Source organism: Magnolia sinica, chromosome 15 (genome assembly GCF_029962835.1).
Source record: "Magnolia sinica isolate HGM2019 chromosome 15, MsV1, whole genome shotgun sequence".
Classification (NCBI taxonomy): Eukaryota; Viridiplantae; Streptophyta; class Magnoliopsida; order Magnoliales; family Magnoliaceae; genus Magnolia; species Magnolia sinica.
The window spans coordinates 34,129,584-34,146,314 of record NC_080587.1 but is presented as its reverse complement, the minus strand read 5'-3'; the positions used below and the strand labels follow the sequence as shown (position 1 = coordinate 34,146,314).

The following is a 16,731-nucleotide window of genomic DNA, read 5'->3' as shown; positions in this document are numbered from 1 at the left end:
CCCAGGAGACAAAGCAAACAACGGGATTAACCAATCCTACAACCAATCATAAGAGAATTGTGAAGGTTAGGAAGGATTCCATCATCCTACCATGCCCAAGGGATGATGGTGAACAACGCGATTTCCTAATTTCACAATCTCAATTCAGGAAAAAATGATATTTCAAGCTATCGCAGATCTATTGTAATTTGTCACAACAAACCATTAAAAACTAAAAATATTCCTTAATAATCAAATTAGAATCCAAGAGAGTTCAACAAAAAATGAATCAAAACAAATCAAACATCCCAATCATGCTACAAGCTTTACCTCTTAGCCCTAGCTAAGAGGTTTAGCCAACCATAGACATGATTGAACTAAAGACTCTTAAACAAAACATCAACTAAGGAAGAAGAAGAAAAAATCTTGGACGGTGGCTCCACCCTTTTGCTCCACTCCTCAAACCCTAGAAGATGCCTAGGAACATCCTAAGGACTCCTATTTATAGTTTTGCAACTCCAAATTTTGCACCTAGTTGGAAAAATTCAGAAACCGCCTCAAATTTACGCAGTTTGTGTGTTGTCTGTGTAACCTTAGACTGGTCGAGGAAAACCTTCGACTGGTCGAGGGCACCTTCAATTGGTCGAGGGCACCTTCAACTGGTCGAGGGTTTCCTTCAACTGGTCGAGGATGATATTATTTTAAAGGATTTCGTCACCGGAGTTCGAGTCGAGGAATCTTCGACTAGTCGAGGGACTAGTCAAAGGAGGTGGATTTTTAGGGTTCTTTTCTTCACTTCAAGTCTTCAATGCTCTTCATTCCTCACTTGATTTTCTTGGATCTTTGGTATGTGAATTCTTCATTCTTGGTCTCATAAGATCCATCCTTGGCTTTGGTGATTCTTAAGCGTTGAATCCATGCTTTTAACATCCTTTTCAATCTGAGCTCTTAAATTCACCTTGCAACAAAAACATGATTAAAATGGGACATTAAGCATTATCATGTTCATAAAACTAAGTAATAAATGAGAGATAATATGCAATATTTGACCCTCAACACAATCCCCAACCAACATTTTTCTAGTCCTGAGTAAAGTATGCGAAAAATATTTCGAGAACCACAGGACAATTTCTACAAGCTCAATTATTTTTAAAACAATCCAGATAATAGAGTTTCAAAATATATCAATGTTGAACATTATTCTCTCTTAAACTCTAATATTCGGTAAACTTCATAATGAAGTTCAAAGTATTAATCCTCCAATTAGAACCATTCCAAACATTGAGTTCCAAGGTTACATAATGAAGTCTAGACTTATCACAATCAAATGTTCAATTCCTCATTTTCATGATAACATTGATAATCAAAAGCGCATTCAAGATAACTAAAACCTAAAGCAAAAGTTGCCTTACAGTTCATCATTTAATTTCTTCTTTTATTCCTCCAGCTTTTGATTTTTCCTTCAATGGCTTTCATGCTATGTCAACCTTTTTAAAGATCTTTAATAGGTGGCCTTTTTGAAGATAACAGTTTTTTAGCTGGGTATTATCGAATCCACAGGGACTGAACTTGTGTGTCGTCTGAAAGTAACTGGAATTAGAACTAGAAGAATATGTAAACCTATATCTGGTATATTTGAGAAAGTGATTTTGAATAAGGTAATTAAAACTTATAAATTTAAGGGTCGTAACTAGGGTTTCCAAGGATCCACTTGTAGCAATTGGGAGGCTACCTTTCTTGATTCAAGGACACAACTGGAATCAGAGTCCTATCCTATCCAATTGGTAAGAAGAGATTTGTCAGATCTCTGAACTTCTCGTGGATCTAATCATCAATGGATGAGAGTTGTAAGGATTTGGAAGTGATTCCATCACCTAACCATGCCCAGGAGACAAAGCAAACAACAGGATTTACCAATCCTACAACCAATCATAAGAGAATTGTGAAGGTTAAGAAGGATTCTATTATCCTACCATGCCCAAGGGATGATGGTGAACAACAGGATTTCCTAATTTCACAATCTCAATTCAGAAAAATAAGATATTTCAAGCTATCGCAGATCTATTGTAATTTGTCACAACAAACCATTAAAAACTAAAAATATTCATTAATAATAAAACTAAAATCCAAGAGAGTTCAACAAAACATGAATCAAAATAAAGCAAACATCTCAATCATGCTACAAGCTTCACCTCTTAGCCCTAGCTAAGATGTTTAGCTAACCATAGACATGATTGAACTAAAGACTCTTAAACAAAACATCAACTAAGGAAGAAGAAGAAAAACTCCCGGACAGTGGCTCCACCCTTTTGCTCCACTCCTCAAACCCTAGAAGGTGCCTAGGAACATCCTAAGGACTCCTATTTATAATTTTATAACTACAACTTTCGCATCGAGTTGGAAAAATCTAGAAACTGCCTCAAATTTATGCAGTCTGTGTGTTGTCTGCGTAACCTTAGACTGGTCGAGGAAAACCTTCGACTGGTTGAGGGCACCTTTGACTGGTCAAGGATGACGGGATTTTAAAGGATTTTGTCGTTGGAGTTCGAGTCAAGGAATCTTCGACTAGTCGAGGGACTAGTCGAAGGAGACAAATTTTTAGAGTTTTTTCTTCACTTCAAGTCTTCAATGCTCTTCATTCCTCACTTGATTTTCTTGGATCTTTGGCATGTGAATTCTTCATTATTGGTCTCATAAGATCAATCCTTGGCTTTGGTGATTCTTGAGCGTTAAATCCATGCTTTTAGCATCCTTTTCAATCCGAGCTCTTAAATTCACCTTGCAACATAAACATGATTAAAATAGGACATTAAGCATTATCATGCTCATAAAACCAAGTAATAAATGGGAGATAATATGCAATATTTGACCCTTAACACATCTTAGTATGTTCGATAAATAATACTTATCAGCCAAAAAGTAGAAAAGCATTTTCGGTTTCTAACATCATAAGTAACTCTCTTTTTATATTGGTACCCTTCACATCTATCATCCATCATGTCGGCCCATCGTTTGATGTGAACTAGTAATTGTGTGGTCCCCGCCTTTGATGTGGGTCATCCATCATGTGGGGCCCACCTAGGATGTGAGTCATTCGTCATTAGGGGCCAACCTTCAATGTGCATAGTTCATTATGTAAGGCCTCCTTTGATGTTGGTCATCCATCATGTGGGGCCCATCATGTTATTATCCATCATGTGGGGCCCATCATGTATTATCCATCATGTGGGGCCCACCTTCAACATCCACCACCCATCATGTGGAGCCCACCCTTAATGTAGACCGTCCATCATGTGGAGCCCACCTTTGATGTGGATTGTCCATAATGTGGGACCCACATTCAATGTGGGTTGCCCATCATGCAGGGCTCACCTTGGATGTGGGTCATTCATTATTAGGGGCTTATCTTTGATGTGGATCATCTATCATGTGGAGCCACCATCATATGGGCCATCCATCATTTGGGGGCCATCTCTAATGTCCACTAGCCATCATGTGGAGCCGACCTTTGATGTGGACTATCCATCATGTAGGCCCAACTTTTAAAGTGGGTCGTCCATCATACTAGCCCACTTTGGATATGGGTTATTTATCATTATGGGACGACCTTTGATGTGGACCATTCGTTATGCGAACCCACATTAATATGGGGTCATTCATCCTATGGGGCTCACCTTTGATGTGGACCATCCATTGTGTGAGCCCCACATTCGATGTGGACAATCCATTGTGTGAGCCTCTTTTGACATGGATCCTGAGAGAGAGCATACATTGAAGTAGATAAGTAATTAGTTAAAAAGTTATATTTATATATATATATATATAAATTTATTAAGATAAAGAAGCTTTTCACCCATAAGTTACTTTTCCATTAATGCTTACCAAACTAATTTAAGTGAAAAAGAAAACTTAATTACTTAACATACACTCGCAAAAAAACACGAACAATTCAGAACCATTTTGGGTACCATTCCAAATTTTAGAGACAGAATTTTAGGAACGGTTTTAAACCGTTCTACTGCCAACAGTTTAGAACAAAATTTTAGGAACGGTTTTAAACCGTTCTTAATGTTGCCAATGGTCAAATTTTAGGATGGAATTTTAGCAACAATTTTAAACCCTAATAAACACATGAAATTTAGGGTCAAGGGAAATAAATTAATAGAAGTTTATTGCATTCCATCAAAATAGAGATTAATCCAAAGAAAAACATAGAAAATAATGTGCTTGAAGATGTTTCATTGCAAAATCAAATTTACAAAATAAGCTGCAGTAAAGACTAGCACTTCAAATTATAGCTTTGTGGAGATGGCAAAAAATGCTAGCAAATCTATTTGTTAAAGTTTTAATATTATCTAATTAAAGGGAACAAAGTGCATTTTATGAATAACACCAGAACAAAAATAAAAAAGCTTGCTACCTGGCCGATCTGTTGCATATGAAATCTGATCTCGAGCATAGCATCTCTTGCAATAAGTAATGTTTCCTGACAAGCAATGAACCATTGAATAACCTATGCCCCAACTTGTAAGTGTACTTGCACCAATATCAGGTTATAAAAAAGGATTTTGAGGCAAGGCATAAAAAAGGGTTTCCTAATAAGAAATTTCAATTTGAACACCCTACCATTAAAGACTTCCTAAAGCCTAGTGTAATGTTTCTTAATGTTTATTTATCATCCAACCTATGAATAGGATCATATAAATCTGGATGAAGGAAAACAAACAAGTATCATCTTAGTCCATTAAAGTTCAATCACCACTGTTTCCTATTGTATGATACACCTAAGAAATGGATCTACTTCATTTTATTTTATTTTTTTGTATCAACTTGCCCCAAAACCTGGCAAAATGTATGGACAGTGTGGGTATATAATATATGCATCAAGGTGGGTCACATGGTGAGGACCACACCTTCTTGGGTAAGGCTGGGGCCACATCTAATCCCCAACTATGGTGCATGATGTGTTAGGTGCTATGGAGCCCACCCTAATGCAGACCCACGGTAAGGGCCACACCTTCTTGGGTGAGGTTGGGCCCCACCTAATTCCCAACTGTGGTGCATGATGTGTTGGGTGTTATGGGGCCCACCCTAATGCATGTGTTTTATATCTACATCGTCCATCTGTTTTGCTAGCTCATTTCGAGATACTACCTAAAAAATGAAGCAAATCCAAGCTCAAATAAACCACACCATAGAAAACAGTAGGGACAACATCCCATGTCAATGAAGAGTATGGATTCTCAACAACTTAATTGTCTATATCATCTATTGGAGGCCCTGTGTTGATGAAATGCCCTTGGTACATCCTCTTCCTCTTCTAGCTACTAAGGGAATCTCAAGATTCACAATCCTTTGATAAAAATAACTACCTTTTGGAAGTTTTAGGTGTGAATCCCTAACTTTGTTTTTATTGTGTGACTCCACATTCCACAAATTTTGGCTATAGACTCCACATTCCACAAGTTTTTGCTGCAAGAAAACAACAAAATAGAGAGAGAAAATCAATACAGTAAAGACCAACACCTCAACAATCTCTAGCTTTTGTGAGTTGGTATTCTTTGACACATCATCTTTCTTCCAACTTCCAACTTCCTACTACATGTTTCTTTGCCTAAAGTTAATACAAGCATACACGAACTCTATGGAGGAAAGAGATAAAATGTCTCCTCCAGATGCACTTTCAGAAGCATATACACAATTACAATGTAGCTGAGAGCATTTTCATCATTCTGAAATAAAAATCATAAATTAAATAACATACCTGCTCTGTTTGCTTCAGATTGCATATAGTTGATTATTCTATCAACACTCCAGTCTAGAATATATAGTTTGAACAGGAAAAGTCAGCAGGAAGAGAATCTCATACTCCTGTACATGATACCTTAAGTAGTGATCTGTTATAGTAATGTGCATAAGCTTGTTCGGTTCAACTTTACCAAGCCTATCGAAGTAGACAGGTCTTCCTTCTTTATCAACTCCATGGTACCCCTGAGGGTAAAAACACGGGAATTCTTCCAACTCTTCATACTCAAAGTCCTAATTTCATATTAACATATGATTAATGTCAGAAATAGAAAATTTGAAGAAATACCAAACTTGATAGGGATAAGAGCCTATCCTCTACATCCCTATCAATCCTCAATTCAAAGAAGAGAATATGAAGAAGAAATACAAAAAAAAAAAAAAAACTCATGATGGGGCCAATCCGATCCACCACTAGGTTACAAAATAGTTAGGTCCCACCTAGACATATTCTATGTCAAAATTTAAACACAAAATCACCACAAATTACAATGTATGAGAAGAGAATATGAAGAAAAAGATCAAAAGTGGACTATTGGATGTCCTCAATTGGATCAAACCACAGAACATGTCTCACTTCCCTGCCTCCAACTCCTGATTTGTATACATTGGCTTGTATTGTATACCGCTGCCTGTTCTGTTTCCCAAGAACTCAAAATCAAGCTCATCTCTTTCAGGCCCAGTATCTGAACACATCAGCATTAGCAACAAATGAAAAATAAGAAAGCAAATGAAAATTGGAAGTTATTGAATTTGTAATAACTTCCTTATCAATTGGATGGTGATACTAAAGACAAATGCTATTTAGGTTTAGAGAGAAACCAAAGCTAGTGTAATGGATTCTCAGCAGAAGTGCAATTTGGAAATATCCAGAAAGTGTAACAAAAACACAATTTGGAAATATCCAGATAGTGTAACAAAACATTCCTTGCTGAGGAATTTCATACAATAGTCAGCATGCATGACATAAAGGAAATATTACACAATGAGTTTTATAGTTTTTACTAGTGGGTCAATTGTTCCGTGACCTGAAATGCTGATATTATGGACCATGCACGGCTCAACTTGTACAAAATGAGAATAATAATAATAATAATAGCACAACAATAAAGAAACTTGGAATTTAAAATGGCTATATGATTATAGTTGAAAGTATGAATAGAAAGGAGAGAAATAAAATGAAAGAATTAAATCTTACCAGCTTTACTATGGAAATATCTTAAATCTGTTTGCAATAAAGAATGAAAGCTGATATTTGGTTACCACATCTCAATATTTATATCCAGAATCAGCTGCAGCGTATTTAGGTCAAAGTTGCTCCAGCTTCCATTAGATGGGACCTCCGTCCTTCTCTTTGTATGGGGCTTTTTTGTTGCTCTTTTAAATTCAGTGTGAAGGCCAATTATCCATTATCGTCTTTTAGGAAATTAGCAAGATAAGTCTCATAAGCCATATACAAGTGACACAGATAAGAGTATAAAAATCTCATCAACATACTCACAATCAAATAAATGACAAGTAGTGAAAAGTGTCAACTATAGCCACTGCAACAATAGAGGGGGTTGAACAGATCTATAACAATGAGAAATAGGAAATGGCTACCATTAAACACTTTGTTGGATCAAAAACTTTTTTCCACCTTTTTTATTCTCTTTTTGGATCAGAATGTCAGTTTTTTATATTTTATTTTTTAAAACATTGCTTCAGAACATTATAAAATATGTGTTTGACATATCAACCAATTATAATGTTAAACAAAGTGTATTTACAACTGAACACTAACCATTGCTTTAAAAATGTTACTTGTTGAATGCATCTCTCTCTTAAAAATCATTGCTTACTTCTGAAAAACTATAGTATTGGCTATAAAAGCATAGTTAGTATAATACCATGTGGACTCTTTGAATATTTCCAGGCAAGTCCTGCTGTTGACACAACTCCTATAACACTTCTGGTGGCAGCAATTTCTGCTGCTTTCCTTGCGAACTTCAGCTGAAGATGAAATTCATTGCAGTGTTTCACCACTAAACAACAGAAGCATATACGAAACAAGATCATATAAACATAGGAAAGAATATATGAAAGGAACTGCAATTCATGTGAATGAAGCCACAAAAGTACACATACAAAGTATTCTTTTCTTTCTTTCTTTCTTTCATCCCTTTTGGGGGATCAAGAGCTGCACTCTTCACCAATTCTATTTTGAGCATTTCACTAAAGAAATGGAACTAGAGAGCTATGAAATATTAAAGATGGGAAGCCACATAGTAGAGAGACAAATTTACAAGGAATAAGAAATCTCTCATATAATTCCTTATCAATTGAATTGGAAGTTATTGAATCTATAATAACTTGCTTGTAAGTTGGATGGTGATGCTAAAGACAAATGGTACTTGGGTTTTGAGGGAAACTAAAGCTAGTGTAATGGATTCTCAGCAGAAGTACAATTTGGAAATATCCAGATGGTGCATCAGAAATACAATTTGGAATGTCCAAACAGTGCAGGAAAAATACAACTTTGGAGTTGAAAACAATGCAACACTATCTGCGGAACTTCGCATCCTACTTGAAACAACACCGCAAGTGATTTGGGATGAAAAGCATTCATTTCTCTAAGAAATCAAACACTACCTTCAATGCAAAATGGAGTATCTAATCAGAAAATTTGCTTGAGTTCATACAATTCACAGAATTTCAATCTTATATCTCATCATTTCATAAATACCAAACACCATACGCAAATAATACCTTTCGTAGAACAAAACCACATCATAAATGGAGTAAACTTCACATAAGGATGAATCAAAACATAAGAAAGAAACATAAAGTCTAGAAATTTTTTATGTTCTCTTGCTTGCATTATCGCCCATCCATGACAATCCAAACCATCGATTCTACCGGACTTACCATAGAAAGCCCATAAGCGAAAACTCACACTGATTGAACAATCCTAACCCTTAAATGGACATCGAATGAAAACTCAGTCTATACAAATGGTTATGACTGTCTAATCCATATGATCTTAATGCTCTAGCCCATCAATTAGGCTCCATATGTGATCGGCTCGGTTCTCATCCACATCCAAAAAAAGGAAGTTACCAGCAATTTGCTATCAATTTATTTTTTAAATATAAATTCTTTCTGGTAATTTTTTTTCCCTAAATACCTAAATAAGATTGATGTTGTGCATCAACTTTTTATATTGTGTACAGATTTTTGGGAAGATAATTTTAGGTATATATTTGGGGGAGATTGTACATAGGGTCCTCTATAGGATGGCTAAAGAAGATCCCTTTTTTGGTGATAATATTCCACCAAAGCTCAAAGTTCCATTCATATTGCAGTATGCTACTATACATATCCATGGCCTTCTTTGATAAACAAGAATAATAATGAACAAGAAACACTTCCGATTTCATCTTACATCCTCAATCACAGGATCAGACACTCGATCCAAACCTTAACTAAACTCTCCCTAAAATCAAAATACAATGCCCAAAATCATAACTTGAAATTACATTTCCAGAGCTGTGGATGCAATTTCCATCCAAAAATCAACCAAAACTCAACAAATTACCAAAACAAAATTTTAAAATCTGATAGGTTGAAGTACTACAATAATGAGATCGAAAATCATTGCAAATCGAAGCTCGAAAATGCATTTTAGAGCTTCAAATATAAATTCTATACAAAATCAACATAATATAAAAACAAACGCAGAAAACCTTCCGATCTAACACTACATCTCAAAAAGAGATGGTGTACATATCATGAACATATACAAATACAATACAATATGGAAAAAAAAATTAAAAAGAGAAGAAATCAAAACCCTAGATCTAGAAAGCTTTGAGAAATGAGAAATGTCTGATTTAGAGCCTTAGATCTTACATAGAGAGAGAAAGAGGGTACCTGTATTCCTTTCTGGAAGAGGGATAGAGAGAGGAGGGTTTGGGGGATTTTTCCCTAGGTCGTGCCAACCGTAGTTATGAGAGGGAGAGAGAGGGTGCAGGAGAGATGAGGGTTTGGGAAAATCAGATTGTGTACTAAGTTAGTATGCTCTTATCATACTGAGTAAACTCAGATGGCCCCACCTTGAATGTATGTGGTCTATCCATGCCATCCATTCATTTTTACATCTAATTTAGGGGCTAAGCCAAAACTTGAAGCATATCTAAAGATCAAGTGGATCATACCACTGGAAATAATGGGGATAATGATTTCTATCGTTGAAACATTTCTAGGCCAGACATGGACGAATGAAAAACAAAAATATAATTTTGATCCAAAACTTCTGTGGCCCCAAGGATTTTTCAACGATAGACATTCAATTCAACTATTTCATGTGGTGTGGTCCATTTAAACATTGGATATTTCTCATTTTTTGGCTCAAGCATTAAAATTATCTATTAAAATGGATAGATAGAGCGGATACAATACATAAATCATGGTAGATCTCACAGAGTTTACTCCACAAGTGAGTTACTCACTAGGCAATCCACTTCCGCTTTTTTTTTGGTTTTTTCCTGCATACTAACCACCAACCACGAGGGGACAGAGGGAGGGTTCAGGTGGATTTTGCCATCCAAGAATTTTGTAATGTTTATTTGCAATCCAACCCGCTGATAATGTCAATATGATCTGGATATAGGAAAAATAGAAAAATCTTATTAATCTAAAACTTTTATAGCCCATGAAACATTTTTAATAGTTGCTAATCATTGTTTCTATTGGTATGGTCCGTCAAAGATTTGAATCTTCTTAAAATTTAGGATTACATCATAAAATGAATTGAAAAAACAAATGGATGGTGTGGATATGTAAACAATACATCAAGGCAGGCCCCACAGGATCAGGGTAACACCCACTAAGAATGCACCAAAATATGTCGGCTTATTTCTAGGCTAAAACGGTTTAAAACCGTAACAAATTAGAAACGGCTTGAGGCCGTTTCTAAACCAAAGACTAGCCGTTCCACATTGCCAATTTTGGTGCAGTGATAAGTTAAAATTAAGTTTAAACTTATTTTTTAGTATTCAAACGGCCTCAATCTCTTGAAATAAATTAAAAATTAACTAATTTGGTGGTATCCAAACAAGCTCTAAATATGAGCTATTTTTTGTTCATGCTACATTTAAATGGGAATCTTGGACAGTTTAGTTTGACTTTCATCCCATGGATGAAATTCTGTAGTAATCTATAGGCGGCTGCGTATCATCCATCACACTGCCACCATGTTAAAGTTTTTCTCATTAAAAAGAGCTGATCTTCGCTGAAAATTAGTTGAACTCCGTGGCTTCACGCATGCATTTCGCAACACGTATGATTTAGTGCACACATATCTCACACTATTGAAACACCGTTGGGGGAAATTCAGCCAGTATTTCGAAATGGAAATTTTAGAAATCTCATTTTGAGAAGCATGTTCCAATTCCAAGCAGTTATCAAATGGCAGTACATTAAAAGGAAAGAAGAAGGAAAAAAAGAAAAAAACCTAGGACTAGAGTCGAAATCCGAAGAGAAACCAACAACACTACATCAGACATTCATCGATCAGCTGCTACACATCTCACGTGCGACTCCAAGCCTGGAATTGGGCACGTCGATCAGCACCCTATGATTCTGCTGCTGCATGTTAGCTATCACATTCAACACCGAGTTCACATTAGCAGGCGCTGCAGCCATAGCCAAGCACGTTAGACTCCCCGACGTACTCCTTATCAATATATTATCCAATGGTAGTGTGACGTTCATCCCCGTGAAATGCAGCGTGATTGTTGGAGCTATGATTGGCCCCATATAGCATGTGTCAAAACCTCCTAGCGTTGACACGGTCCCGTTGATTCGTCTCCGGAATTCATCCCGCACCGCGTTGTAGGCGGGCTCCACCAGCCTAGTCACTGCAGTGCCTGAGTCGAAGATGGTGCCCGCACCGGTGCTTGCGTTGAACTCTAGAGTGGCAGTAGGGATGTCTACAAGCCTTCGTCCGACACTGATGCCAATCATGTTGACATAGTAGAGAGAAGGTCTCCTGGGATTCTTGAGGAGCGGCGTGGATTTGATCCTGATGGGCTGGCCCACTGTGCCGAGGCGGAGAGAGCCAGAGAAGTTTAGGGACTTGAAGCTGGGGAGGCAGTAGGAGAAGGTGGATTGGTAGAGAGATTGGGTCTGTGAGGGGAGGGAGAAGGAGCCACGGCCCAAGCCCAGGAGTCCCTGTGGTGGGATGGAAGTGCCGGTCACTTGTTGCAGGCAGCCGAAGGTGTAGTCCGGGACTGTATCAGTGGCAGTGAGGGTGAAAGTGTCTTGGGAGAGGTTGGCTTGGATGGTGGACGAGCCGTAGGTGAGGTTGAAAGTGCAGGCCGAACCGGTGCACGATGGATTGGGTACCTGGGGTGCACATGGCTCACGTTAGCACGCTTACATCTGTGGGGGTGGCAATGGGCCAGGTTTGGCCTGAACCGGCCTACACTATAGGCCCAAGGCCAAACCCCAGACCTAGCCCCACTTTCTAAAAAAATACTGATCATATATCCATTTCTTGCTAATCCATCCGTTGATCAAGTAGTCCACACATGCAGAAATTAATAGACATAAAGAAATATGAAACGAACGGTCTAAATTCAAGACGCATGTGTTGCTTGAGGATTGGAATTGACAAAATTCATATACATATAAATTTTGGCTTAACTTAGTTGAATCCGAGTCTGACCTATGCTTAGTGGTAGATGACAAGGATTTCCATCCTAAAGTCTTGGTTTTGAGTAACTACTGTGGTGTGTGGTGTGTGGTGTGTGAGTGTTTATATATATATTTGAATGCCCACCCGTTCGCACAGAACTCGTGCAAACTTTTCGAGAACTCATCATACATTACGTGAGATTCAAATCTGATTGGTCTACGTGATGCAGCACCCCGAGAACTCATCATACATTACGTGAGATTCAAATCTGATTGGTCTACGTGATGCAGCACCCCATGAAACCCGTGGGGGCCCAACTTCTGCTTTGATCCAAAATTTGGTGGGCCATGGCAAAGGAAAACATTTTCCTCTCTTGATTTGCATCTCTCTTTGCAATATAGCCCAACAGAATTTTAGATTAGGGTGAAAACTCATCTCGCGAGATTTTATGGGGTTCCGCATTATATGGACCGTTCAGATTAGACGCCTATGACACGTGTACAAAAGTGTGCATGTGCCCACATGTGTAGGCGAGCATGTCTATATATATATATATATATAAGAATTGAAACGTGGCCCATTGTGGTGCGTGTGGGTGTTTTGTTTGTTAGTTTTTTTTAAAGGAATCCAAGGCTGGCCTAGGAATTGGTGGGTCCCTACTTAGCAAAATCTCATCAGGCAAAAGAAATAGTACTGGAAATGTTAAGTTCAATCCGATCTTGATCATCAAAACAGGTCCTACAAAAAAACATAGGAAAGTAAACAAATAAAACCTTTTATATGCACACGTGTGTATACTTGTACAGTACATACTCATATAGTTACGAAACATCAGAGCTGAAAATGTGTCCCATTGCGCCAGTTTTCCAGTAAACTCAATAGATCAATGATCTAGACCGCTGATGTTATTTCCAGAATTAAAAATTCTAGCCTTTAAATCTTTTGGACCCGTTGAGAAGATTTATAAGCCTGTATTTGTAATTTGGGAGAATTATTGATGACTCAACAATCTGAATGACCAAGTGTGGAAACGGATTGGCTACTCCCCTGCTCTGTGGGCCCCATCATGATGCATGTGTTTCATCCATTCTGTCCATCTATTTTTATAGATCATTTGATATGTGAGACCAAAAATGAGAGGGATATAAATCTCAGGTGGACCACACCACAGGAAAACAATAGTGATTGGATATCCACCATTAAAATCCTCCTAAGGCCCACTATACTGTTTATTTGACATCCAATCTGTTGATTAGGTCATACAGACCCAGATAAAGGGAAAAACAAAGATAAGCTTGATCCAAAACTTTTATGGCCCCCGAAAGTTTTTAATGGTTGACGTTCATTCAACACTGTTTCCTGTAATGTGGTCCACTTGAGATTGGAACGTAACTTTTTGGTCTCATGCCATGAAATGATCTATAAAAATAAATGGACGGCATGGATGAAATACATACATCATGGTGGGGCCCACAGAGCACCGACCACCAGCCAGGGGGAGTAGCCAATCCGTTTCCCCAAGGGTGGGCCCCGTTTGTACATAAATCGCGCAATAGGACACTGTTGCCCCGTGACTTGGTAATTTCCGCTTTTACGTAAATAACAAAAGAAATTTGTGGTGGAGGGTAAAATAAAATAAAAAAAGAAAGGGTGCGTAGTGTACCTGCTTGCACTGGACAGCCTGGCAGCCAAGCGTCTTGTAGGTGGAAGACTTGGTGGAGTCGAAAACGCTAGGTGAGCATCCAACGCACCCGGCGCACGGTATCCACGCAGCGTCATTGCTGGTGTCCATGGCCATGAGCAAGGGTTGAGGTGGGGTCCCCACGCTGACTCTAACAATGTAGTTGGTGCTCTGGATGATCTGCCTACCCGAAGCAATGGGCACGATCGTCTTTTTACTCGTTGTCACTGTTGTGGCCATTCTCGTCAGATAGAGCAGGCGAGCCTCATCCCTAGAGGCCATTTCCAACAGGTTGGATTCCCACGTGGGTGGTGATTTTGAGGTTCGAAATGGGGAGCATGGTCCATACAGGTGCATGATAGTGAGGGTCGAACCATGATGCTCTGAAGGGGTGCACCTGGCTAGCTCGGTGGCTTGAGCCGGTTTGTGTTGAGAGAGGCTAAGCAGGGTTAGTAGTGGGAGGAGTAGAGAAGGGAGAGTTGGAGTTGTCATGGCTTGGATGTTGGGTGGGGTTTTCATGGGTTATGGGTATGCGTACATATATGTCTATATATAGTGGAGGAATGCTGTGCTGTGTACTCGGTCGAGTAGACTTTGCAGATGCATTAGGTTTTATATGAAGATTTATCACACGTGTGAGACATCGGATCCGATCATCAGCTGACCTCCCCGGTTTGGATCTGTTAACCAGGAAGGTGCTTAGCTGTTCACTTTTATGTACACGTGTGGCCCACGTGACGTTCAGACGAGCCTATTGTTTATGCATGCCAGCTGCGAAAATGGTATTGCCTTTTAAATGGATCTGGTGTAGCAGACTTGCACTTGGTTTCCACGCGTGTGCATAAGAAGTACAAGGAAACGTAGTCGGCTTTGAACAGTAAATATACTCTGGTAATGAGTTCAGACAAGGAGGAACCTAAGGCTATTAATGGCCTGTTCCCGTATGCCACGGAGGATCATCGACATCAATGCTGGCCCATATTTCAGTTGAATGTGGACTGTTGTTTTGTATCTCTTTTCAACCGTCCATTTTCAGATGAGAAATTGAAATTTTTGGATAATTCCGACGGTTCATATTTGATTAATAGAATAAGGGCTTAGATTACTCGAAAATGAACCCCACTCAGCAGAAGTGAATACCCGAGGACTAGGGTCGAGGATTCTGCACATGATACTCGAGCGAGTATACTTAGCCTTTCTAGCACTTGGGGAGGATGTTCGAGTGGACGCCTCCTTGGTGGATCACGGGATATGCAGAGGTCGGGGTATCGCTGACCGTAGGGCTCACCTTGACGTATGTGCTATATATCCACTCTCTCCATCCGTTTTTCCAGCTCATTTTATCGTATAGGACCAAATATTAAGAAGATCAAAATCTGAGGTGGACCACACCACAGGAAACAGTGGTCATTGAACAACCACCACTAAAAACTTCTGTGGGCTATAAAAAGTTTTAGAGAAAGCTTATGTTTGTGTTTTCCCATCATCCAGGACCATATCAACAGGTTGGATGGAAAATAAACATTACGATGGCCCTAGGAAGATTTTAATGGTGGCCATTAAATGGCCAATGTTTTCTGTGATGTGGTCCACCAAGATTTGGATATTCTTAATGTTTGCGCCTATCTGCTAAAATGAGCTGTTAAAACGGGTGGACGGCGTGGATATACAACATATACATGATGTAGCGCCTCACGGTCAGGATCCACGGAAGCCGCGTGAATGTGGTGGCGGTTGGGGGAACCGAGAATATTACCACCGTACGACCCATTTACGGCCCATTTACCCGCATCTTTTTACCAGACCAGAATAAGCCCCTGTTATACGGACGACTTGCCAAAGGACGACCCATTTACGGCCCATTTACCCGCACCTTTTTACCAGACCAGAATAAGCCCTGTTGTACGGACGACTTGCCAAAGGTCGAAAATGCCCCTGCCTTTTCCTTTAAGCGGATCGGCTGGTGCTCGAAGACGAGCGCTGACGCTCCTCGAACTCCGAGTTGTACGAACGGTTCAAAAGAAATCAAAGTTACATTGCCCCACAGTTATGTATTTATTACATCCACAACGTTCATCCATACTTCGAGATCATTTCGGAGCATTGTCAAATAATAATAATAATAATAATAATAATAATAATAATCATATCCAAAGATCAATTGTACCACACCACAGGAGCAATGGAAAATTGATTTTTCACCTTTGAAACTTTTGTAGGGCCCATTATAACACTTATTTTCCATCCAATTTATTCATAACGTCACGAAGACTTGTCTCAAGAGAAAAACAAATTTCATAATGATCCAAGACTTATGCGACCCATGAAAGGGTTTCAACGGGAGACTTTCAAAGCATAATGGTAATGTCGTGGTACTACTTATAGCTACAAATTATAACCGTAGCCACGGATACCATAATATGTATTCACAGAGGACTGTACAGGGTAGGCTCGCCGAACTAGCGGCCGCCATGCCAGTTGCTAGCCTGTCCAGTGGGGTTACGCCGATCTAGTGGGGTCACGCCCATCTGGTGGCCCCTATGGCTACAAATTATAACCGTAAACATAAACGGACTACCGTGACTAC

General features: G+C 39.0%; 1 protein-coding gene across 1 annotated transcript; it reads right to left on the bottom strand.

Moving 5' to 3' along the window:
• Nucleotides 1–11,156: 11,156 nt before the first annotated feature.
• Nucleotides 11,157–14,680, bottom strand: LOC131227546 (aspartyl protease AED3-like). Its single transcript, XM_058223346.1, has 2 exons — nucleotides 14,127–14,680; nucleotides 11,157–12,171 (listed from the first exon to the last, which is right to left on the bottom strand). Exons 1-2 carry the CDS (start codon nucleotides 14,661–14,663, stop codon nucleotides 11,338–11,340), a joined length of 1,371 nt encoding a protein of 456 aa, XP_058079329.1. The 5' UTR covers nucleotides 14,664–14,680; the 3' UTR covers nucleotides 11,157–11,337.
• Nucleotides 14,681–16,731: the final 2,051 nt, after the last annotated feature.